General features: G+C 41.7%; 1 protein-coding gene across 2 annotated transcripts in view; it reads right to left on the reverse strand.

Annotated features, from left to right (window-relative positions):
• Positions 1–4,135: 4,135 nt before the first annotated feature.
• The window catches only part of LOC133511222 (receptor-type tyrosine-protein phosphatase N2-like), a 115,186-nt gene continuing 93,026 nt past the window's right edge, over positions 4,136–26,295 (reverse strand). For both annotated transcript variants that reach the window (XM_061839947.1, XM_061839946.1), the window contains exons 17-23: positions 21,990–22,067; positions 21,802–21,921; positions 20,170–20,336; positions 12,586–12,639; positions 11,913–11,977; positions 7,324–7,397; positions 4,136–5,055 (exon numbers count right to left, since the gene is read on the reverse strand). In XM_061839947.1, the coding sequence (XP_061695931.1) occupies positions 4,984–5,055; positions 7,324–7,397; positions 11,913–11,977; positions 12,586–12,639; positions 20,170–20,336; positions 21,802–21,921; positions 21,990–22,067 (630 nt within the window). In that variant the 3' untranslated portion in view covers positions 4,136–4,983. The remainder of the gene's footprint in view (positions 5,056–7,323; positions 7,398–11,912; positions 11,978–12,585; positions 12,640–20,169; positions 20,337–21,801; positions 21,922–21,989; positions 22,068–26,295) is intronic.

The raw sequence follows: 26,295 nt of genomic DNA on the forward strand, positions 1-26,295 counted from the left end.
TAATGATACGACATTATTGACAGGAAACCATTGATAAGACATCAGTGATGACAACAAAGACAAATAACACATCATTGATAACACGTCTATGATAAGAAAATGTCACAGATTAAACATCAATGAGACGTCATTGATAAGACATTACTGGGATGCTAATATATCATTAGTAAGACATTTTTAACATATCATTCACCAGAGATCACTAATAAGGTTACTAAGACTCAATGCTATGACATCCTGTAACTTTATCAATACTTTACTGATGAGACACAAGCAAGACATTGCTGATAAGAACGAGATAAAAGGTGTCACTTCAGAATGTTGTTGTTGCTCCCATTTTGCCTTCAAGTGCGCTTCCCCGGCCTCTGTAGGCCTCCTGTGACAATTCCCCACTTTGAAAGTGACACCAAAGCGTAATGACATGAAGCGCTTCATTCAACCCGTTCCCGTGCTGATCTTCTTCCGCCTCCATCTGCCAGTCGTCCGTGTGCAATTATGCAAAGCAGACGATCCTCCAAAGCAATTTTTCTATGCAAATGCTCCAATTCCCAGCGCGCTCGCACGGGCCTTAATGCCGACCGACCTACCCGCCGCTATTGAGGAGGCCCTGCGTGCAAAATCATCAGACGGCGCCAGAAGTGTCCTGGTGCCGGACGGCCCACGCTAATGCAATTCACACACCTGATGCACATTCAATCACTTTTGCTCTTGGAGGAAATTATTTCCCATTCGGGGAGTTCCATACATTAAGGAAACGTTCTACCGGTGGTGGGCAAAGTATGGCTACGATTCCCTAATATGGCCCATCATGCATTTAGGTTTGATCATTTGATCATACTTAAATGAATTGTACTTCCCTATCTGTTCATGAACAGCTGTGGAGGTATATTTTTATTTTGTACAGGTTTTTTGTACCCCACGTTCAAAATAAATCATAATTACAGAAGCCTTCAGTAATAGTTCCACTCCACGTATTTAATTTTTCAAATTACAGTAGTCCATCATTAGAAAAATGGATAATTGATTAAATGTAATTATTAATTAGGCCATTCTGAATAATTTAAAAAAACATTTATAATTGGGTAATTGTTAATTGATTGTAACTGTCTACATAGTAATGTATTAACATTTTGATTAAATATATTTATGAATAATGCAATAAAAAATGATGGGAGCCACTGGTGTAGAGGTATACACACCTGACTTTGGTGGGGGCAGCGTGGGATCGATTCACGCTCAGTGATGGTGTAGATGTCTTTCCTGCGACTGATTGGCGAACAGTTCAGGGTGTAGTCCGCCTTTTGCCCAAAGGTAGCTGGGATAGGCTCCAGTTCTCCCATGGTCCTTTTGAGGATAATCACAATCACACCTACGGGCAATTTAGAGTGTCAATTTATTGTTGCGTGTTTTTGGGATGTGGGAGGAAACCGGAGTGCCCCGAGAAAACCCACGCAGGCACGAGGGGAACATGCAAACTCCACACAGGCAAGCCGGGATTGACTCCCGGTCCTCAGAACTGTGATGCAGACGCTATAACGAGTTGTTTTGCTTATTGCAAATTTTGCTTCCTTTATTGTATTAAACAATGGTTTCATTTTAAAGAAAAATCTCAAAGTTTGCCCACCCCTGCACCACACACCTCCACACACGCATTTTTGTGCAATCAAAAAAACTTGCACATAGGACACTGACAAAATGACTTTATTGACACCAAGAGAACAAAATAGCTCATGTTGCTTTTCTGTACAATGTGCTGATACATCCTGTGTGTGTGTTTGTACATGCACAAGGACATCAAAATCAATCAAATAAGCATTAAAGAATAGTTGAAACTTCCTTTAATCCTGGTCATGGACTATAGAGTGTATGTCGTATTATATATGTTTTGACTGTTTGCTGAGCTAAAACCATGCACAAGTAGCCACTGAAATAAATTGCCCCATGGGAATCACATAGGTAATATGACAAAGAATTGAACAAATACAAAAAAATAAACAGGATTATCACATCTAAAATTAACTGTCATAATGCCTAAAATGACTCAAGCACAGAAAAGCATATTTATCTTGACTTTACCCACGAAAATGTTTCATGGTGACAATTTGTACAGCTACCACAGATTATTATTATTTTTTTTTTTTTTTGTACAACTATAGTAGCTAAAACATCTGTCCGGAAATGAAGACAGGCCCATCAAGACCACAAAGAGTCCAAGAATTTGAATAACTATGAATGCTACATACAAGAACATCTCCGTTTGTCTTCATTTTACGAAGGTCATAATCTCCAATTTACTGCTGCTATGCATAATAAAACTCAATACAGTGGTACCTCGACTTACCGGTTTAATTTGCCTGTAGTCTTTAGGGACTGAAACCTGCCTCCAATAGTGAAAATCCATATGGAATCAGAATGCTTAGAATTGCCCATACATGTAACAAGTTAAACAGGAAAACACTATTTCTGTCCAAATGAAGGTCCTCAACTCAGTTCAACATCGTCATCTATCGGCACATCACAGTTCACTCCTCACATTGAAATCATACATACTCTTATCTTATTTTATTCTATACACACATACTCAATTTTGCAGTGATCAGTTGTCCAGATAGACTAACAATAATGTTAATTCTAAGCGCCAGGAGGAAAGACTACGTAAAACACAACGTCCAAAGTTCGGGATCATTTCAGACTTAAAGAAAATAAAGTGCAATGTGTTGTGTTGTGCACAGCAAAACTGATTAACACAACTGCACATCTATGGTACAGTAAGCATTGTTAGCTATCTTAATATCGCCTACCACCACTAGTTAGAACCAATTATAATCCCTCGGCAGGTTGTCGAGGTTACGCTATTGCCTGTGCACTCAAGACAGATACTGGCTAGCAGTTAGCCAGTGAACAACCAGCCGCAATTCTGAGCCAACAACCCACTCATTCGCTGACTCCCATGTCACTCACCAGGCCAGGCCCTGCCTTTTAAAGCCACACACACTCAAAGTTGCAAATATTGATCTGCAGAATGATGGGATGGCCACCCCAAGTGGACAAAAATATTACTTCCACCTCAGATGCATGTACTGTATTTGTGATTGTTATTATGCATAAAGATTTTTATATATAAAATACATGATCACTGCTACTATTTTGGAATGTAACTTTGTGATGAATAAGGTGCTAGAGCATGACAAAGCACTACTTTTGTCCTCATGACAATCCTCACAAGATTGGACAGATAATACTTGAATCAAACCTGTAGAAAAATGGGTCTGGACACACTTTGAACTCATCACAGTGCTCTATCATTGGTTAAATCTCTGTTTTATATTTTTGTTGACATGGCCTTGCATTAGTCTTGGCCACTTTTTGGGCTTTTTTCAGTGGACTTTTGGCCTATTTTTGGCTCATTGGTAGGTTCTTGGACTCATCCTGAACAAGTTGTGTGAATGCATCAGTTCCTCAAAAAAGCTATTCCCTATATTAACTAAATATTAAACAAAATCTAGCATCATGGCTTTCAACGGATGAATAATAAATTCATTCTCAAAAATTAGATTTGAAAAGCGCTGTGTACTTATCACCTGCCGCATGTGACTTTTTTCATGCAAATATCACAAAAAAAGAAAGAAAATGAAGTTCTATAATTACAGTAACTTATATGCTACTACTACTACTTATATAATAACATAGGCACTCGAGGTCAGTTTACACTTCCATGCATCATTCAATCTCTTCAGTCGCACTTTAATAGTGGCACGTTACTTATGTAACATTGGGGTGCCCTGGGGCAATCTGATGGAAGATTGGCTGCCATTCTGCACCTGCGTCCCCTCCAACCACCACCAAACATCCAATCACATTAACTCATCGGCAAGGTGGGAGAAGCGTCTTGCCCAAGAACACAACAACATATGCTCAGGTGGTGAGATGAACTGGCGACTCTCTGGTTGCAAAGTGTACGCTTACCCTCTAAGCCATGCCCTGCCTGACCACCTAAAAAAATTGTAATGCTACAAAAACTGTTTCAAAAAATGAAAACAGATTCAAAATGTTGTGGAAAAAAAACATTCACACACACACACACACCCAACAAAAAAAAAAATATATATATATATATATATGACAATAGCAAGAGTTGGAGTACATGTAAATGCAAATATGTGAGGGGTCATTACTGTATTTTTAATGTTTTATTTAAAACAAAATAGCCGTGCGTTGTATTCTAAAAACATAAATGTAAAGAAATTAAGTGAAGTGAAATTACTGCAATGATGTGATAGTTAAGTCCATTTACAAGTGGCCTAGGGAGTGATGTCACAGTCTGGAGTCGGTTACCCTGCGTGTGAGGTCGCGGGTTGTGGACCTACTGTAGCGCCCTGCTAGTGTTCTCATTTTGTATTTGACTGTTTGTCCAGTTAAATGAATGACTAATGATGACATAACTCTCCATGCCCACGTCACAGGGCAATGGTTGCCATGCCCCGGCTCGTAAGTGGAAAAACTTGCAAGTCAAGGCACCAGTGTAACAAGCCTAACCTCTTGATTTGTGTCCTGGGGATAGTAATTCCGTGGACTGACGACTTAAAATATCTCAAAAAAGCAAAGCACGATTGATCAAAATTAACATCACGACAATAATGACGTCAAGGATGATGATAGGAAACCTTGGCTAGAAATCCTAAAGCTACAATAACAGAACATTTTCCATTGATGCATTCAAGTGTAGTCAATCAAGTGAATGATGCGTTTTAGTTTTTGGACTATTTAAAGTTATTCTGGAAAAAAAAGCAAGAATTTGACATTAAAATTCATTTAAACACTTCAAGGCCAAATGGAGATCGGAGAAGATTGAGGATTTACATGATGATGAGCAAATCCAGGGGACAAAGAAGTAGAGGAGAAGACGAGGAGGAAGGATGGACATCAGAGGACAAACGAGCCACGATGACCAGTAGGAGCAGGTCGCTCTTAAGGTCAGTCTTCCTACTGAGGAAGAACTTTGAGAATGGCGTTCACTTCTTCAGCCACCGTCGTCAATGCAAATGCAAACTGATCCTGCACAAAATGGAGCACAACATATTCAGTTGACGAAAAAACAACAACAATTTATTAGTATCGTGCCAATTTAGGACATGTATTGGACAATAATGGACTGCAGCACGTGTGTCTAATGAAGTGTCCAGTGTGTCTATTGCTATTATTATCCATCCATTTTCTCCCGGTTGTAGAACCAGCTAGACTTCCCTTTATCCAACCACTTGATCCAGCTCTTCCAAGGGCTTCCTAAGGCCTTCCCAGGCCGCCCGAGAGATGCAGTCCCCAGGTCCTCCTCCCAGTGGGACGTTCCTGAAATGCCCAGCCAAGGAGGCAACCAAGAAGCATCCTAAAATGATACCCGAGCCACTTCATCTGGCTCCTCTCAGTGCGGAGGTGCAACAGCTCTACTCTGAGCCCCTACCGGGTGACTGAACTTCTCACCCTATCTCTAAGGGAGAACCCGGACACCCTGCAGAGGAAACTCATTTTGTCTGCTTGAATCCGGGATCTTGTTCTTTACGTCATGCACCACAGGTCGTGACCATAGGTGAGGGTCGGAACGTAAATCGACCGGTAAATAGACAGCTTCATCTTTCGTCTTGGTGTCTTCTTTACCACAAAGGACCGATACAAAGTCTCCATCACTGCGGACACTGCATCAATTTGATTGTCGATCTCCCGTTCCATTCTTCTCTCACTCATGAACAATACCCCAATATATTAAAACTCCTCCCCATGGGACAAGATATGATCTGAAGAGGGCAAGCCAGCCTTTTACTACTGAGGACCACAGTTTAATATTTGGAGGTGCTAATTCTCATCCCACCCACTCACACTGGGCTGCGGACCCCTTTACTGAGAGTTGGAGATCATGGCTCAGTGAAGCCAAGAGAACCACATCATCTGCAAAAATAAGCAATGCAATAGTAAGGCCAACAACCAGGACCCCCTCTACGTCTCGGCTATAACTAGAAATTCTGTCCATAAAAGTTAGGAAGAGAATTGGTAACAAAGGGCAGCCTTGGCGAAGTCCAAACCTCACTGGAAATGAGTCTCACTTTTTGCCGGAAATGCGGACCAAACCAAAATTACGGGGAGTACAGGGACCAAAACGCCGGGTTCAGGGGGTTCGGTACCACATACTTCCAAAGGATCCACACCAGGAATACCTTAGGTATATGGTAGAACGCTTTCTTCAAGTCCACAAAACACATGTAGAATGGTTGGGAGAATTCCCTTGCAACCTCGAGATCCCTGCCGAGGGTCTAGAGCTTGTCCTGTTCAGGATGACAACCTCACTGGTCCTCCTGAATCTGAGGTTTGATTTCCTGACGGATCATCCTCTCCACCACCTCTGAATAGACGTTATTAGGGTGGCTGAGGAGTGTGATCCCCTGTAATTGGAACACACCCACCAGTCTAGCCATCTTAAAAAGAGGGACCACCACCCCAGTTTGCCAATCCAGAGGCCCTGTCTCCAATGTCCACACGATGTTGCAGAGGCATGTCAACCGGGACAGCCCCACAATATCCAGATCCTTCAGGAACTCTTGGTGAATCTCATCCACCCCTGAGGCCCCCCCACTGTAGAGCTTTGTAACCACCTTGGTGACCTCAACGCCAGAGATAGCCCGCCTCAGAGAACCCTGAGTTTGCTTCCTCTTGCAAAGGTGGTGGTATTGAGGAGGTCTTTGAAGTATGACTCACTGACTCACAATGTCCCGAGTTGGGGACAATAGCCCCTCATTCGCACTCTAAACAGTGTTGATGGTGCTCTGCTTCTCCCTTCCGAGACACCGGATGGCGGACCAGAATTTCCTCAAAGCCATCCAGAAGTCATACTCCATAACCTCACCGAACTCCTCCCACACCCGAGTTTTTGCCTCAGCAACCGCCAATGCTGCATTCCGTTTGGTCAGCCGACACCCATCAGCTGCGTTTTAATCATAGAGGTTTATGAAACCGTACTTTGTCTGGTCTCTCACCTAGAATCCGTAGGACCAGTGAGAAGCCCCAGACAACTTGTCTCCTAGGATCATTGGGACACACAAACCCCTCCACCACGATAAGGTGAAGGCTCAAGGAGCAGTATTACTATTTCATTGTTATTATTGTGCCCTGCAATTGGCTAGCAACCAGTTCAGGGTGCACCCCCCTCCTGCCCGATGACCCCTAGGATTGGCTGCAGCGCTTTCGTGACCCTCGTGAGGATAAGGGGCTCAGAAAATGGATGGATGGATGTTATTATTGTGTTTCATTGTATCTTCATGATGTGAGTTGTTGAACCTTGGTCTGGACCATTCCAGGCCTTTGGTCTCGCAGGTGCTCCAGAGTGGCCGCAATATCGATCTCCTTGGCACCTAAACACAGACACAGACAGACAGACAGACACACACACACACACACACACACACACACACACACACACACACACACACACACACACACACACACACACACACACAAGACACAAATGCACGCAAAAACACACACATGCACCAAGGAAAATATGTTGAGGTCAAAGCAGAAACAAAAAAGAACTGAAGAAGGCTACAGAAAAGGCCTGAAAAGCATTTCAAATGAAGAATGGAACAGGCTGGTAAAGCCAATGGGTTGCTGGTTTGATACAATTATTGCAAGCATGGTTGACTTTCTAGAATTTTCTCTCATCTCTCGACTGCATCTCTGGACCTCAGCAATACTAGTCTTTGGGTTCTTCTTTACCTTTGTCACCAAGGCCCTTCTCCCCTGATTGCTCAGTTTGGCCAGAACGCTACCTGTAGGAAGGGTTCTGATTGTCCTAAAAATTTTCCATTTAAGGATTATGGAAGCCACTGTGCTCTTTAAGAACCTTAACTGTAGCAAAAAGTTTTTGTAGCCTTGGCCAGATCTGTATATCGTTATATATCATGTGTTAACCGTCAAGACCTTCAAGTTCTTGGGAATTACAGTCCTCAGAGGACCTGAAGTGGGGGACGAACATCAACTCCATCCTCAAAAAAGCCTAGCAAAGGATGTACTTCATGCGGCTTCTGAGGAAGCACGACCTGTCACAAGAGCTGCTGAGACAGTTCTACACAGCGGTTATCCAAGCAGTACTGCGTACCTCCACCACAGACTGGTTTGGGGCCACCACAAAAACAGTTCTGTGTGTGTTTCTTTCAGCTTGTCCCTTTCGGGGTCACCACAGCGTGTCATCTCAGATGAACGCATATATATGTTTGGCACAATTTTTTACACCGGATGCCCTTCTTGACGCAACCCTTCTCAGGAGTGGAGGCCCCAGTGGGATATGAACCCACAACCCCTGGTTTACCAAACCAGTGCTCTAACCACTGAGCTACGGGGCCTCCACCACAAAAACAGTTCTACACAGCAGTTATCCAATCAGTACTGCGTACCTCTGCCACAGTCTGGTTTGGGGCTGCCACAAAAAAGGACAAACTCCAATTGCAACGGACAATCAAAACCGCTTAGCGGATTGTCGGCACCACGCTATCCACGATCAAGGACTTGCACGCAACACAAACTAGGTCCAGAGCAGGCAGGATCCTTTCGGACTCTCCACATCCTGGCCACCAGCTCTTCCAGCTACTTCCGTCAGGAAAGTGCTTCCAGATCAATGAAAGCCAAAAGTAGCAGCCATTCGAACAGTTTTTTCCCTCTGGCAATTAAGGCATTAAATTCTTGATCAGCAAACCCACTATTTTTCTACCTTGTACCATGTGAGGACAGTCACTCACATCCTGGTGGTCCAATCAGTATTATAGTAATATATATATATATATATATATATACTTTTTACATTTTGTAGACCACACGATTGCACAAGTGACACTGTTAGCACATTTATCTATATAGATTTTACATCTTGCACGTCTTATAATGAATAGTTCCTATAAACAGAAATGTCTCTTGTTCTTTGTTCTTTTTGCTATGTCGTTCGTTGTTCTTTGTTCTGAATGTCGTACCTAGCCAGCTCCTTGTGTGTTTGTTACATACTTGGCCATTAAAGCTGATTCTGATTCTGATAATCAAACACAGCTGGACTCCAAAGAAAGTGTAGGACCACCGCGAGTATGATCAGAAGAAATGGACTTCACCTGAGTGTTGTAGCAAAGGGTTTAAATGTGTATGGCTCTGTCATATTTCATTTTCTTTTTTAATAAAATGGAAAAAAACATCAATGTGGGGTGCTGTCTGTGCATTAATAAGGAAAGAAATGAATTTAAATTATCTTAGCAAATAGCTGCAATATAACAAGTGAAAAATGTAAGGAGGTCTGAATAGTTTAAGAACCCACAGTATATAGAAACAATTCATTATTATTGTATGATAAAAAGGAAATATTTTACATAGAAAAAACAATAAATTCTTTGTTTTATCAAGTTAAAATATTTTACTTATTTACACAATAACTTATTTAATCTACTAAAGAAATGATTAATCACAATTGAATTATTTGTTAAAAAAAGATTTTTAAATTAAAAGTTTAAATTTTTATAAATTAGAATTAATTATTGTATGACTAAACATGATCATTTTATGTATTTTACATTCTACCTATACAGATAGATAATATTTTACACAACACATTCTTTTTCTCAGTTTTTTTATTTAGCTTATCTACGAATGACCTGGCCCATCTGTCTTTGTTAAAATCAAATCTGGTCCTTGAGCACAAAACTTTCCACACCCCTGGTTGAAATACGTGCGATACAATAAAAAAACCTGAAAGACGGAGATGACTTGGGGAACACATCCCGGGAGGGGTCCGGGTTAGTGGCTGGAAAATAAAATGAGCGCAAAATGAAATGAAAGTTTGATGAAAAGCTCCCTGCAACTTGATGGCTTTTATTCCAGGAGGAAAGTCTACAAAAATGGGAGACAGGAGAGGGTGGGTTGGGGGTTGTCTTACTTTATAGAGGACAGAACTGAGCGTCTTAAATGAGAGATTTGACCCCCACTCTGAAATAACCCCCCACTTCAGTTGGATTACAAAAGAAGAGGAGTGATGCATACGTTAGAAGATGAGGTGGGGGCTACGCAACGACAGCGTGGGCACAGATTCATTTAACTACAACAATTTTGGAAAAAATCTGCCTCAAAAGTACCACAAAACTCTGTGATGAATGTGAACAATCACCTTGTCACAATTCCATGGACGGCATTGGCCCTGTATCCAATGCTATTTTATGCAATACAATCATGGCTTCAGATTCAAGGCAGCATTTCTCAAGATCCTGAATTAATATTTGTTGCCACTTCCAGTTTAACTTTACTGAGTAAACATGAAACAAATTGTTGGGTATTAAAAAAAAAACAACAGTTTCGTCACACGACAGTCCGTTTAGCTGAATGCTAACCAACAATGCAAAATATCATAGACAAGCTAAGAAATAGTGTCAGTTTGGCAGTAATGCTCTAAAATTCAGAGTGCAAAGATTTTTATATTTTTACTAGAGACCTCTAGAATCCCTAAACAAACCATAGGTGCCAGATTGTGTCTGTGATTTAAATCTAGCACAAAACACACATTGTTTGGAAATTACAGCAGCCAAACAATAAAATAACAATACCAAAGTGGATCATGAAGAGTCAATTGACGGTGGGCAGGGGGGAAGCTGGCCGTCTCTGGGCTGCTTAAGCCAAAACAACGTAACAATAATTTTACTTTGCCTTCATGATGTTTATGCAGCTGCTAGCCACCAGCCGTTGTCACAGACAGGCTGCTCCAACCCTCTGATCGACTCGAAAATATAAAGTTTGACCTCAAGTCTACATTCAGTCAGCTCTTGTCTAAATAAATCCTCATCTTGCTCGAATTCCAAACCGTAGCTCCACGATCAGAGCAAGTGCAGAATGCTAATGCTTAGTTTACCGACACCCAGATGCCCCAAAATCAGGAAACATCGAGAGTCCTCAAAAAACACGTGTAGCCAATTAGCTGTAGATGACATGTATCAATTACAAAACATTAATGCATATCTGAATTTTAACCAGTCTTTGCACTCTGACTTTTAGGAAGCAGCTATTTGAACACAAACTGTGATCCAACACATGTAGACAGATAATACAAAAAAGACCCCACAATTCTGCTATGAAGAATGACTAATATTACTGTGGCTGACTGATGCGCGACCCTCACCATGTATATCAGTATGTTTGTATCATACTGCTGCCTGGTGACCAAGATGCGCACACGGGAAGGAGCGTTACAATGTCAAAACAGTTTCAATCTTTACATTCTATTTATGGTGTCATTACTGTCGTAAAGTAAAACACTACAGAGTTCCAGTTCCTCAATTTTTCCTAGAATAACATGGTACATTTTAGAAAGGGAGGGTAGAATGTAAACAAATAATGGCATTTCTATTCATTCTTATCAAGTCAGTTCATTTGAGATCTGAGTGTCTTGCATTGCGAGCATAGTCATGGAGCAAATTAAACTTGTACCTCAAGGCACCACTGTACATACTCTGTATTCCAGTCTTTGGTTAGACAGCCAAGATTTATGTAAACACATGGTGTATTGTAATGATTGGCTGTGTGGGACGAATACTGTAAGTTTAAAAAAAATGAACATGTTTTTAATGCTACTTTTTATGAAGTCTAGCAGGAATTGCTATAATTACGGTCTTGTCTTTGACGGCAACGGCAGTTATTTCAATATTGACTTTGTCAGTTTTCCTTTGCTGCAAACACGAATGAAACGTGCAAATTGCCTGTGTACAATTATGTTTGGATTGATAAAGTGCAGAGATTAAAACAAGTAATTAGTTTTTAGGTTCAGTGCACTATACAAGTGATGGATGATTTTAATTAAATATAATTTCTAAATGGACCGAAATGTTGAGACTGGTAGGCCTACCCACCTTTTGCCATCTTATTGAGAACCATGTCAATGAGGATGTACGTCCCGCTCCGTCCGGCCCCATCACTGTAGAAAACACACAAAAATAAGTACATTTGGGTGTTGTTCTTTGAAGTGTAAATAAACCAAATAACCTGTTATGAGTATTACCAGTTTTCTATGTCTTCGCACATTTTCAATTTTTTTACAACCACAGTTTTCAAACATGACCTTTAGTGGCCCATAGGTGTGATTGTGAGTGTGATTGTTGTCTGTCTCCATGGGCCCCGCGATTGGGTGGCAACCAGTTCAGGGGGTACCCCGCCTCCTGCCCGTTGAGAGCAGGGATAGGCTCCAGCACTCCGTGACCCTTGTGAGGATAACTGGCTCAGAAAATGGTTGGATGGATACTTAAAAACTCCATTCCAGACCTAATTTGGATCAGCAACATCAGGGGTACCAAATGGGGGGACCATCAAAGCGTCCTGATCGTTTTGGGCCCACGGCTGTCTGGTGGGTGCCCGTGTTTAATGGCTCAACGAACATGCCATTACAGTCTATTAGCTTTCTGAAAAGTAATGTTTTTCACGATACAAGGTTTACACGCGATGCCAGTGTTTTGTTATGAATATTCATGTATTAATCAATGAGAAAAGAAGGTAAATATTGATAAAAACCAGTGTGCTGTCACTTACCTGCAGTGGACGATGATTGGACAGGAGCGTCCGCGGTAACACTTGTTCACTTTCCTATAAAACACAACAACACAAGGAGGCCGTCAGCTGTGACTTCATTGCAAGCTTGCCGTTAAAGAAAAGAGCAAGATGTTGAAAATGCTTAAGTCCACTGAAACCTGCAATATGAGCTATGCACCTCTACCTGCTTTTTAAAGAGCCACTTTCATGAAATGCATAATTTTAAATGTTATTAATGAAAAACAGCAGCCAACATGGACCCATGCATTTTTTCACCACGAAACATGATTTTGACGTATCCAGCTTTTTGTAACTCCCGCCATGAAAATCCTCTCGAGGGATTTGTTTTCGAGAAGAAGCAGGAAATGACGTACATGTCATGATCCTGCCGCTTCAGCACGAGCTGTGCGGCTGCGCTGATTGGGAGGCACACACCTGTGCCTCATGCGGCCTGATCATCCCCCGTATAGATAGGACCCGGTAACGACTGGTCCTCCGCCAGTTCGTTGAGCTTTATGTCCCGTTCCAGCACTCTCGTACTCCTGATTGATCCTGTGTGTACCGACCTTCGTCCGTTCTCCGACCAACCCTGTAAGCCTGACTCCTTGACACTTCTGCCTGCATTGATTGTTTCCCCGTGTACCGACTCCTGCCTGTCCGCTCATCTGTTCTCGTCGCTCGACGTCCCAACTACCGCTGCTGCACCGGACTGCCTGCTCGATCCCCGACCTCGGCATATAATAAACGTGTCTCTTCGTGAACTACCTTGCGTCTGCCGACTTCCTGCATTTGGGTCTACCTCTCGTTCCGATGGGACGTGACAGTACATGGCAGGACCGCCCTCAAATGGACTCGTTTGCTTCTATTAGTTTTACCTCCGGGAAGGTATCTCGTTGTTCCTTCGTGTTAGCCAAAATGCCAGCTCGTTGCATTGCTGGACATTGCTTGAACATTCGGGAGGATAGATTTACCCTTCGTAAGTTTGCAAGAGACCTGGTTCGTGAAAATGGATTGCACAGGTGCAAAGGACCTGAGCTTTGTGGGTTCCAAATGACAGGTAGGCTACTAAAAAAAATAATAGATTGGGGTGGACCACGTAATCGGTCTCTCATAATGTAACAAACGTAACGTATGACAGGCGTGCTAAATTTGTCGATGTGCACACCAGACGGCGTCACCTCGCCAGCAAAGGCTGCCACGTAGGCTCGCGGACGGCAGCATCTATGAACAACGCTCCCGATGACAGCACCGTAAAGCAGCCCGGCTCAGCTCCGTGATAAGCCATCTCGGCACTGAAAATGAGCCACCGCGGCCAAGGCGCCGCATCTGCCGGTCACAGATCCGGCAAAGGCTACACGTCAGGTTCGTGGACGGTATCCGGTCAGAAAAACGGTGCCGACAATGGCACACTCAGTCGCGTGCGACGACAAAGCCGTAATCCGCCCCGGCTCGGCGGCGTTGTTCATCTCGGACGGCAGCGACTATGAACAACGCCATGAAGCAGCCCAGCTCAGTGCCATGATAAGCCACCTCGGCGCCGAAAATGAGCCATCCCGGCCGGCTGCGACGAGCCACCCTGGCCACCGGCATTGCCGGCCGTGGTGGCTCGTCATGGCGTAGGGCCGTGATGGCTCATTACCGCCACGAAAGTGGATCAGACGGCGAAGCGGTCTGGCCGTGATCGCATATCGTCTGAATATGGCTTGAAATAGGGTAATATTGCCCCGGTAATTTCACTCGGTTGTGTGATGTTCTCTTCTTTGAAAAGAGCTTCTGTGTCAGAAGGGGCGTGTTAGTCTCCCATAGTAGATGGCACAGCGTGTTTTCAATGGCGAATGTCCAGGGTGATGTCACGGACAGGGATGCAGCCAATATGGCAACCACTTGGGATGTCGTCGAATGACATTTCTGCAACTTTGCGCATGGATGACGCGCTCTCCACTCATATTTATTTTTTTGTATAAACATTAAAGTGAATATTGTTATATGTATTTTTCATTACAATATCTATTTTAGAATGTTTATAGGGATGACAGTTGACCTTTAAAGGCTCACTCCAAAATGTAGCTGCCCAAGTACTGACAAGAACTAGGAGAATATATCATATTTTGCCTGTGCTTTACTCTGATAATTCACAAATTAATTTTTAAAAATAAGAAAAAAAAATGTGAGGCAAGGAGCTCACACGCCTGATAGGATTCTGCCTAAGACAAACTAGAACTCAGAGAAAAGATCATATGCTGATTGTGCTTTACTGTAAAATTCTGAATTAATTTTTTAAAAAATGTAGCAGTAAATAGCTCTTGCAAATGACTCTAAAATTCTGCCCAAGTATGGATGACAACTTGGACAAGGATCATATTTTGCTTGTGCTTTAATGTAAATTCAGAATACAGTGACATGAATACATGACTTGAGGAAACTAGCGCTCCCTAATCACTAAAGATTCTTCAACATGCTACAAGAAGAGATAATATTTGCTTGTATTTTACTGTAACATTCAGTATTTAATTTAGTGGCATGACATCACGTACGTAACTTTCACAAGTCTCCGCTGGAATGATGCTAGTGTACGTGCTACAGATACCGCAACAGATCGTATTTTGCTTTCATGTAAATTCAGAATTCCATTTAAAAACACATGGTATGAGGTAAGTGGTTCTCGGAGAGTCTGTAAAGACTGCGCCTGAAATACAGAGTCAAACTAGGAGAGGAGATCATATTTTGGATAGGCTTATTTTACAAGGATGTGACATTAGATTTTGAGGGTTGACAGCAAGTCTGTAAAGATTCTTCAAAATGAGTACAGCCTCGAACTAAGAGAAGACAAATTGAATTTAAACCCTTGCATGCACGCGGTAACGAGCACAAAAACAAGCGAGCAAATGGACCTTCAGTACTGAGAAGAGGCGTGAAAACGTAATTCTGTTTGATACATCTTTGAGTCTCTTTGATGGAGAGTGGAAAGAACTCCAAAGAACAAGATTCAACAGGCAGGTTCCCTGTGATCTATTATATATGGTATGATACATTAGTTATGATTCCCGTGTTCCTGTTTGGACTTCATCATTAACATTCCCACCTTGGGATTCTGCAATGTTCCTCAAAAATTGATGACAAAAATGAAGATAAGGAGAACCTGGACAAAATATTTGTCAAGCCACTCAATTTTTTTCCATTTGTTTGTCATGGATCTCATCGGGTTCGGCAGGGAAAGGAACTGCGGAATAACGCAGAACTCCAGCTACATCTCTGAAGTGCAACTTTTTGCACGATGTTTGTGTATTTTAAGACTCATACATTTGCCCCATTTCACACCGCCCATCAAGAAATATATATATATTTACAGTATATTCTTTTTTGCCTTTGGTAATATAGGAAGCTTAATGTCTGGCACACTAAGACTCAAATGGGCCAGTACACACTAGCCATTTTCGCAATGCCCACCATTATCCCTGTGTCACAAATTTGGCAGAAAGGTACTGACACGGAAAGGAGGGTGTAAGTTGTTAACCCACAAAATTGCACACTTCACCAGAAGCATAATAAAGGCTGAGGAGATACCTGGGACCTACCAATAGTGTGTAAGGTTTAACACCTGAAACTAACATTATTTCTTACGTCACCCCATATCAAATTTTCTGAATGGAGCTCGTACACGTGACGTCACCATTTTCACGGCTCCATATTGCCGGTCAAAAAGAGCCGCTCGACAGTGTGGGGGACATTGAACCGGAGCAGAATACTAACAATGCCCGAGACTTGTTGTGCTGTTGGTTGTTACAACAGACGAGACAGATATTCAAAGAGATCATTCTACGGAATACCATCTAAAAAGACCAGAAAGGACTGATGTATTTAGGCAATTAAACGTGATGGATGGTGCCCAACCAAATACACACGACTGTGGAGCGATCACTTCCTTTCAGGTAGGAATTATTCTTTTCAATCTCAAATTCCCAAGACGTATTTATCATGCCAAGTTGGCTTATTTGAGAACAAAGCATTGAGGAAAAAAAGGACGGGGAGTCGTCTCCAACGTACACAGAAGCGTATTGTGGCCACACGTTAAACTTTTGTAAACCTCTCCCCAACAGACTTTTTTTTTAATATGCATTGTTCTCAAATGAGTCCAATCTGTATTTAAAAAAGAAAATAAACTGTCGGTCACACAGAGGTCTACGTAGGTTAACATGTGGCTCCAACAAACGTCCGTGTACGGGGGCTAAAGCCTATCCCAGCGGTTTGTTCTTTTTTTAAATACGCATTGGACATATTTGAGAACAATGCATATTTTAAAAAAGACGTCTGTCACGGATGAGGTTTACTGAATTTTAATGTGTGGCCACAACACGCTTCGTGTACGGAGGAGCCGACTCACTGTCTTCTTTTTTTAACAATTATAGTTAAATAATGCGAGTTTGTGTAAAACCAGAAGTCATTTATTTAAATATTGGTATTTGTAATGAAAAAATCTGAGTGGCTCCATCGCTATGTGGGATTTATTCTTGATTGAGAACGGATCCAGCAACGAAGTATTTGTGTGTGTCCAGACTTTTCTACGCTTTCAAACTCTTCCGTATAAATCTCGACGACTTACTCATCCTATGTGTAGATCCAGTTGTCCAAGACAAGTGGAAGCGGCTTAACAGTCCACTTTCTTAACGCCGAAAACATCGACTTCGTTTATTATCACCTTCTAAATGTCTAACAGTATCGGACAAAACTCTGGGCGTCGTGCTATAAGACGTATTTTCGTGTCGTCTCCAACCGACTTAGCATTGAACCATGCTTTGCTTGTCACGCAGTATGGCCAGTCACGTGACTTCGGTGACATAGGTGCATGAGTTCTATGCAGAGAGCCACACAAGTGTGTGATCGTCCACTACGAACATGGCAACATCTCTCTTCAGCCATTTCTGTCAGCTTCGAGTAGTGATGGCTTGGCCATTTCACAAAATTAGACAAAGTTGAGTGTTTCATGGGTCTCAGTTCTGTGCCAAAGATACTTACACGTAATGGGCCGGTCTGCTTTTGGAGGTAGTATCAGAGGTCTGTGTGATGATCAAACGAAGGACGGACGGACAGAAAAAAAATCAACACTAGACACCTCTGTGCGAATAAATGAAAGGTGGTTCTACCTTCATACCTCAGATGCATCGTTTTTGTCAGTGGGGCTGTGTAAAAAAGGGATAATGGAAAACCAAAAAAAAGGTCCCACCTCTAGAACTACAAAATAGTCTATACCTTAAAGCAGAATATTTTATACCTCAATCTCAAGATGCTGGCTTCATGCAATTATTGGACTTTGACGCAGACATGTCAATAACCCGTTTTTCTGTGTGAAAGGCACAGATGACAAAATGGCAACTATTGATAAATCTAGGATGTCAATTATCAGGACACTGACCGCATGAAAGTAGCTTGTGTTTGGTAACTGGGTCGGTTGTGTCCATCCACCCAAACACCCCAAGTCAGATCTCACTCAAGTCAAATGTCATGTTACCATGGAAACAGCCAGAAAAGAATGGTGGGGTGGGGGGCATAAGGGGGGCGCTCACACCCCGCTAAGCCTGAGATTGTAAATCAGGGCAAAGACCGACAAATTGGCAGAGAAGGTCATGCAATATTTCCACATTAGAAACATAAGAGTAGAGCAAACAAAGGTGAATGTTGAGCGTGAAAGGGTCCTGCATGTGCTCATCTGAGTATTACTATCAACAGCTCACACAATAGTGGTGGTTTGGAGGCAGGAACTCAGCAGCAAAGTGGGATGTTGAGTGTCCATGTGAAACTCCACGCCATTATCCCCTTTCACACAGGGACACAGCATCCTGCTTATTGATAACAAGGTGATGTGACATATAAAATAGTTATTTGACAGAAAGAATTGTTTTCAACACAGAAGGGCGCGAGAAATGGGTCTCAAGTGTTAAATTTCACACCAGGGTAATAATAGTTATGGATTTTCCATTATATTTAGTTTTGATTTGGTTTTCCAGCTTTATATTATCCTCAAAGCCAGGAAACTTGCAGTTACTGCACCATTCCATGTTGTACCATACACACACAGCACAGTGACGGGCTTTGCCTTTTATGCAGAACTCAAGAGAAGTGGGATATTTGCTCCTTTTACCCAGGGTCATTAAATCTGGATAATTAAATGACCATTCTCATGTCAGCACCACTGTCTGGTAATAAAAAAAAGTTGGTTTTCAACACAACAGCGAAGGGAGTGTCTGGTGGTAAATGTTACACCCCCATCCTCGCCTCCTGCTATCCCCTTTCACACAGATGCTGTACCAGCCTAGTTACGTAACCCCCCAAATTCTTCTATGTACACTTTACAATATCAAATCAATATTCATCTCACTTTGCCTTTCACGCAGAACCCAGAAAAAAAGGACTTTATGCGCTTTGACAAAATAGCAAAAATATTCCCACTTATTCCTTTTAATGTGACATTTGAAATTGTTGTCACTACAGTGACAATTGCTTACAACACAACAGGGTGTATTAAGTGATTTGTGTTAAACTTCACACGCCCGCTACAGCTTTTACGCTGATTCCCTCTCACACTGCATTCATTGAACTACTGATACTACCCAGGAAGCCACCAAAATGGTGTGTAATCTCCCCATTCCGATTGGGACCAGCGACCTGGTCAAGAAGATGCGAATAATCTGTCTTTGACAGACTGCATGAAAGGGGCTCAGGTGACCGTGCAGGCATGAAAATGGAAGGCAGGGTAAGCACGAGTAAGCAAAAATAAGGAGTGGTCATCTTGGGTCAGCGAGCAGAGCGAAGGGGGTGGAAACGGGGTGTGGAGGGTTAGTTTTGAGTTTTTGAGGGCTGGTGAGGTTTTGGGGGTGGGGTCCATGCGGCCCCCTCAGTTGCAGAATCACAGTCTCCAATGATCACTTTTGTGACTATGCAACTGGGCTCATATTACTAGCTGCAACATCACAAAAATGACACCGGCAACCGCTATTAGCTGGTGGGGGAAGGGGGGCAAACATGCTGTTGGGTGGGGTGTGGGGGGGAATCTTGTTTCCAAAGTAAACATGGCAACCATTTTGTCACTTCAGAGATGACCTCCAATGATGCTGGACCAGACCCATTAATGTTTGTTAGATGCAGTCAACCACAGAGGGTTTTGAAAAATGTTCCCACTAACCAACATGAAATTTGGTAGCCATACCCATCATGCAGAGACCCACAAAAAAAAACTCAAAAAGCCATCACAGAAAAGACACTGGAAGGTGGCCATTTTGGTTTGAAACTGCCATGTTATGAAATTTGGTAGCTATGTCGATCATAAGCAAACCCACAAAAAGTCTCCAGAAGCCATCCTGAAGAAGACATGACCATTTTGGTCTGAAACAGCCCCAATTAAGTCTGAAAAGACATCCTGGTATCAAATACTGCTGTTCGAATCCCGACTGGAACTCTGGTACTACCTTCATTGACCTCTTCATTTATGGAACACTCAATGTTCAGTGTTGTACCTTAAAAAATACACTAAAACCATCTTTAAAACCTTCCACTTCTGCTAAATCTTGCAGTCAGAGCTGAGTTCCCTACCTGCGGAAGTCCAGCAGGGTGCGACTGGTTTCGGGGACATTCTGGTTGAGCCAAGTCAGGAAATGGAACTGCGTGACAGTCCGTGTCTCGTTGGTCTGCATGTTCTTCAGGTAGAAGCTACGTACCAGGAAGTCGTCGCACCAGATGTGCTCAGACACCAAGTTGACCTACAAAGGGCAAACGTGACAAAAACTGTTACTCTTGTAACCATATCAACCATCAACATTGCCAATTCTATGATAGATTCACGATAAACAGTATGAGAGTTGATACACTACAGTTAGGATGTGATCTGATTAACTCAAGTATGATGCGAGGCATTTAATCCTAGTTTCAATATGATGCAAAATTATTCCCTCCAATTACGATTCTATAAGAATCACAACAATTGCAATGAGGGATGATTCACTCTGTCTGACTCAATTTATGATGTGATACAATTCGAATGACCCGAAATTATGATACGATTCATTCTCATAGTGATTTGTGATTACAGTGTGATTCCTCCAGCTATAATGTGATCCAATACGATTCAATTTCTGATTATGATGATCCGATTATGATAGTATACGAATCACTCAAATTACAATGCAAGGTAATTCAATCTCATTAGGACCTGATACAGTTGAGTCTAGTAACAATGTGATACACAATTCACTCGATTACGATACCCAATCGTCCAACTGCAATACAATTAATTCCGTTCGCGATATGATACAGTATGATTTATCCAATTATGATGCTTTACGGTTCACTTGAAAGACAATACAATGATTCACTCCAGTTCCAATAATCCAATACAATGTGGTTACAATTGATTCCAACTATCCATCCACCCATTTTTTTACACCGCTTTTCCTCACCAGCGTCATGGGTGTGCTGTAGCCTCTCCCAGCTATCTTTGGGCAGGAGGCAGGGTACACCCTGAACTGGTCGCCAGCCAATCACAGGGCATACAGAAACAAACAATCATTTCGACTAACATTCACACCCACGGGCTGTTTATAGTCTTCAGTCAACACACCACGTGTGTTTTGTGGATGTTGGAGGAAAGCAGAGTCACCAGAGAAAACCCATGCAGGGATGGGAGGATATGAAAACTTCACATAGGAGGAGGCGGTATTTGAACCCTGGCCTTCAGAACTGAGAGGTGACCGTGCTCACCAATCATCCAATATACCGTCTGGCATAATATGATTAAGTCCAATTAAAATACTATATGAATCTCTCCAATTACAATATGACGAGTCACTCCAGTTATGAGGCAATAACAAATTATCACATGACCTATTCCAATTACGACGCAATACCATATGATCCTTGCCAGTTATGAGGCGATACACTACAATACACTCCAATTACGATGTGATTCACTCGAATTGTATCATATTATTCCGTTTGAGTAAGATGGGATTCATTTCATTCTAATCACAAAGCAATATGTTATTAACTTCAATTATAACCAACACCATTTTCTCTGATGGCGATGTGATGTAATTGATACGATTCTGTCTTCAATACGGTTCAATCCAATAAGAATGCGAGTCACTCTGATCATAATGCGACTCAATGAAATTACGACCCACAAAGTCCTAAAAAGTATGTTTGTTGGTCCAGACACGGTAAGTGTACCTCATAGATGTGATAGAGATTGGAACCCTCGTCAGGCCAGTAGTGGTAACACTGTTTAACCCCGCTCTCCACCAATGGCGTAAGCATGACGATCACCACGCAGCCGTTCTCCCAAACCATCTGCAAAAACAGCACCGTCAGGAAGTAACATCAGAGTTTTCTCACTTGTGATCGGATTAACGCATTACCTGCCAAAAGTCGGCCACGGTGGACGGCAGCGGGCCTTGCGTGGCGATGTAGGCTGGGTTCCGTGGATCATGATCCATCTGCGGGGAAAGCAAACGGAAGCCATTGGTGAAAATGACAACATTACATTTGTATAGTTATCTTCATAGTAACAGTATTACATAGTTAACTGATAGCTGTAAACACTGGGGGGAAAAAAACAATAGAGCCCTTGGACAAGACCATCCCTCTGGAATGCAACATCAACAACTTTTAGCAACCCTTATCACATAGGTGTCAAACTCAAATCCCAAGGGCCAGATCCGAATCAGTCGATTTTATGTCTCCCGCTAGACATACTGTATCATGCATGTCAACTTCATGTTTCTTGCTAAAATACCAACATTATAGATTGTCTTCACTTCCCCTGAAATTTATTTGGCATCACTCCATGTCCTCCCCACGACAGGATGCTTCCCGTCGCTCCCCTTCTCCACTATGAAAATTGCAGAATAACGTCACGGCTGCGACAAAACGAGCAAACTAGACCAGGCTGCCGACGCCCCCTATTAGCATGCAAATTTGTACCTTAAACGAAATTACAGGGCCAGGGCAATTTCGCTGCAGGTAATTACCAAGGCAAGGTGGATGATTTACGATGCACAAAAAAATTGTCTTTAATGGTGGCCCCGGAGCCTTTACGAGACTAACGCGATCACTTGAAACTTCCAACTTATTGATCATCAAAATGTTCACAGACTCAATTGTATCACATACAAAAACGAAACAGCTGCGGGTGAAATCTGCTCTACTGTATGCGGAACATCAGGTGACCAAATCCAGAAAAAGGAATTGCTGAATTCCTGTGTGAATGCTAGTGGATTGATGACGTGATTGTTTTCAAGCTCAATTTGATAAAATGTTGTTTTCTTTATGCCTGGTGTCTTTCACTAAAAGTTAGTGTTAATTGTGTGATATTATAGTTACTGTATGTCATTTATTTATCCAAAAATGATATATGTAAAGGAAGCTCAAAACACTATTGTCATAGTTTGTGGCTCTGTGGCGACATCTGGTGTTAAAAGAAACTATTGTAGATGTTGAAAGTTCCACGGGTACTGTGAAATGGTCCCATTTGTTATTCCCCCAAGCAGAGACGGACGTGCTTTTACCCCTTTCGACAAATGCAGAAAGAGGTCGCGCATATACCAGCCTCAGCTCATTAGTGTATATAATGTAGAAACATTGTGCAGACTTTGAGGGAGGCATACTGCAAGAAAGACAATACGGGATCCATAGTATAGACTTTTATTCTTGTGGTTTATTTTTCTAGAAATATTTGCATTATAAAGACACACACGGTGGCTCAGCTAGAAAGGGTTGGCCTCACAATTCTGAGGTCCCAGGTTGAATCTTGGAGCCGCCTGTGTGGAGTTTGCATGTTCTCCTCGTGCCTGCGTGGTTTTTCTCCAGGCGCTCCAGTTTCCTCGCACATCCCAAAAATATGCAACATTAATTGGACACTCTAAATTGTTCGTAGATGTCATTGTGAGTGTGGCTGTTTGTCTTGATGTTCCCTGCGATTGGCTGGCAACCAGTTAAGGGTGTACCCAGTCTCCTGCCCATTGACAGCTGGGATAGGCTAGCAGTCCCGTGACCCTTGTGAGGATAAGCGGCTAAGAAATTGGATGGATGGATGGATGGATGGATGGAAGACTTTTACCACAAATAACTCTTCTTTGTCATTACATTGTTTCTTAAAACTTACTTTTTTTTGCAAATTATGTACAAGTGACATTCTCTGAACATACATTTGATTCTCTTTTTCTTGTAATTTTACTTTATTATTATCATTAATTAATAATGATAATTTAAGTGTATGTTTTATTAGTATTCATAATTTATCCTTCATGTTTTTTTCTCTTAATATTGTCTCAAATTACAGTTCCCATTTCCCATACTGTTCACTTGAATTACGTTTTGTGCAAAAGTCCTACCTTTATTCCCATATCATGGGTATTCGCCAGGATGGGACCAAGCCTGATTGCAACTAGTAAAAACATGCGCATAATCAATCTTCCTTTTACTTTCTAATAACTGATGCTCCTTGCTTTTCTCGTGATACAAATTGGGGGGAAATGCAAACAAAGGGAGGATTGGGTAAAAAAATAAATTCATAAAACATGAATAGTCTGGGCTTCCCACAAACAAGGGGGATAAAAAAAAGGAGATTTAAAGAGGTTCAAAAAAAATTCCATGAATAAGTGAATTCATATATTCCAGAGATAATGCAGAGGTTTACTGTACTCTAACTTCCATCCATCCCTTTTCTAGGCTGCTTATCCTAATAAGGGTATCCCAGCTGTCAATGGGCAGGAGGCAGGGTACACCCTGAACTGGATGCCAGCCAATCGCAGGGCACACAGGGACAGACAAGAATCACACTCACAACCACACATAGGGGAAATTTAGAGTCTCCAATTCATGTATATTTTTTTCCGGGCGAAGTGGGAGGAAACCTGAGTGCCTGGAGAAAACCCAGGTAGCCACGGGGAGAATATGAAGACTCCATACAGGTGGGGACGGGATTTGAAACCGGTCCTCAGAATTGTGAGACAGAGGCTCTAACGTTAAACTGCCTTCACCAGCAACAACTTTTCTATACCTGGCAATTAATCTTTCACATCTCTGTGGATATTGTTTGGCCCACTCTTCCAGCAGCATTGTCGGGCTTTCAGGCATGAATGAGTTTTTAAGGTCATCCCACAGTATTTTAATTGAGTTCAAGTCTGGACTTGACTCTCTCCAAAACATTTTGTTAAAAGCCATTTAGAAGTTGGCTTGGTGTGTTTTGGATTGTTGTCCTGGTGCAGAACTCAAGTGTACTTTAGCTTGGGATCCCCAACTGATGGCAGAACATTCCTTTGAGGATTTTCTGGTAAAGACCAGAATTCATGGTTCCATCAATCACACTATTTTGTACAGGTCCTGAAGTGTCTGAGCAGCCCCAGACCATCACACGACCACCGCCATGTTTGACTGTTAGCATGATTGTCTTTTTCTCAAATGCTGCGCATAAAATACACAACTTCCAAAATGGTCCACTTTGGTCTCCTCAATCCATAGATTCTCTCAAATCTTGGGAATCATTCAGATAGTTTTGTTTACAAAAGGGTCACAAGGGTTCTTGTCTCTTCCTTATTGTTGAGTTATAAAGACTAACCTTAACTGAGGCAAAGAAGGCCTGCAGATCTTAAAATGCGGTCTGTGGTTCCTTTGCAATTTTTTGTAGGCACGCCTGGGAAGATTCATCGCTGTTTCATGTTTTATTCATTAGAGGTTAATGACTCTCATTGTGGTTGGCTGGCCTTAGAAGCTTTAGAAATGGCTTTGGAACTCCTTTGAGACTGATTCATGTCAACGGCTTTTTTTCTGGTCTATTCTTGCATTTCTTTGGATCACAGCATTTTGTTGCAGGTATTGGCCAAATTCATTTTCTCAAACTCGTTCTATTTAAATGCTTTCCGGATTGCACAAGTCTGGAGGTAATCAGCCTTGGGTGTTTGTGGTGAGTGAAAATAAAGATCGAAATGTGATTAGTCAGTTAATTTATGATTTATCAAGAGGGGGAAGACTACATTTTTGCACAGGCCCAAGTAGCTTTGACATTTTTTTCCTTAATAAATAAAATTACCATTTAAAATTTATCATTGCATTATAAGTTTATATGGATGAGAGTTGTCTGATGTTTTATTTTCATGGCCTTAAACATTGAAGTGGCCAAATTTTTTTGAAAAATGAGAATTTGAGAAAGGGTGCAATACTTTTACACGGCACTATTCGCTTAAATAAATTTTCCCTTAAATGTATGCTGAAGATATTTTTTTTCATTTCTATTTTTTTTTCATGTTCACTTCAAATTATTCTTATTACATTCTATGTTTGGTAATATTACTTTTGTGTTTGTAAAAAATCCAACATTGCTCGCATAATAGTCAGATTTTTTTCTCTCTAAATATACTTAAACTTAATAAATAACTTGGAACAATGTTATTTTTCTGTTGTATTTCTTTTTTAATTATGCTTTGACTTTACTCTCATGTATTCAAGATTTTTTTTGCAAATATTTGATTGAGACTACAAATGCCATTTTTTTGTGAGCTCTGTGATCAAATTGAAGTAGCGTTGAAACAATAAAATGAATGACTAATCATTTTATCATATACACATACACACACACACAAAACAGTGTGCAGGCTGGTTAGCAATTGGCTAGTAAACAGCCAGCCACTAACATGAGCTGATAACGTTCAACTCTACACTCTCATT

Source organism: Syngnathoides biaculeatus, chromosome 13 (assembly GCF_019802595.1).
Source record: "Syngnathoides biaculeatus isolate LvHL_M chromosome 13, ASM1980259v1, whole genome shotgun sequence".
NCBI lineage: Eukaryota > Metazoa > Chordata > Actinopteri > Syngnathiformes > Syngnathidae > Syngnathoides > Syngnathoides biaculeatus.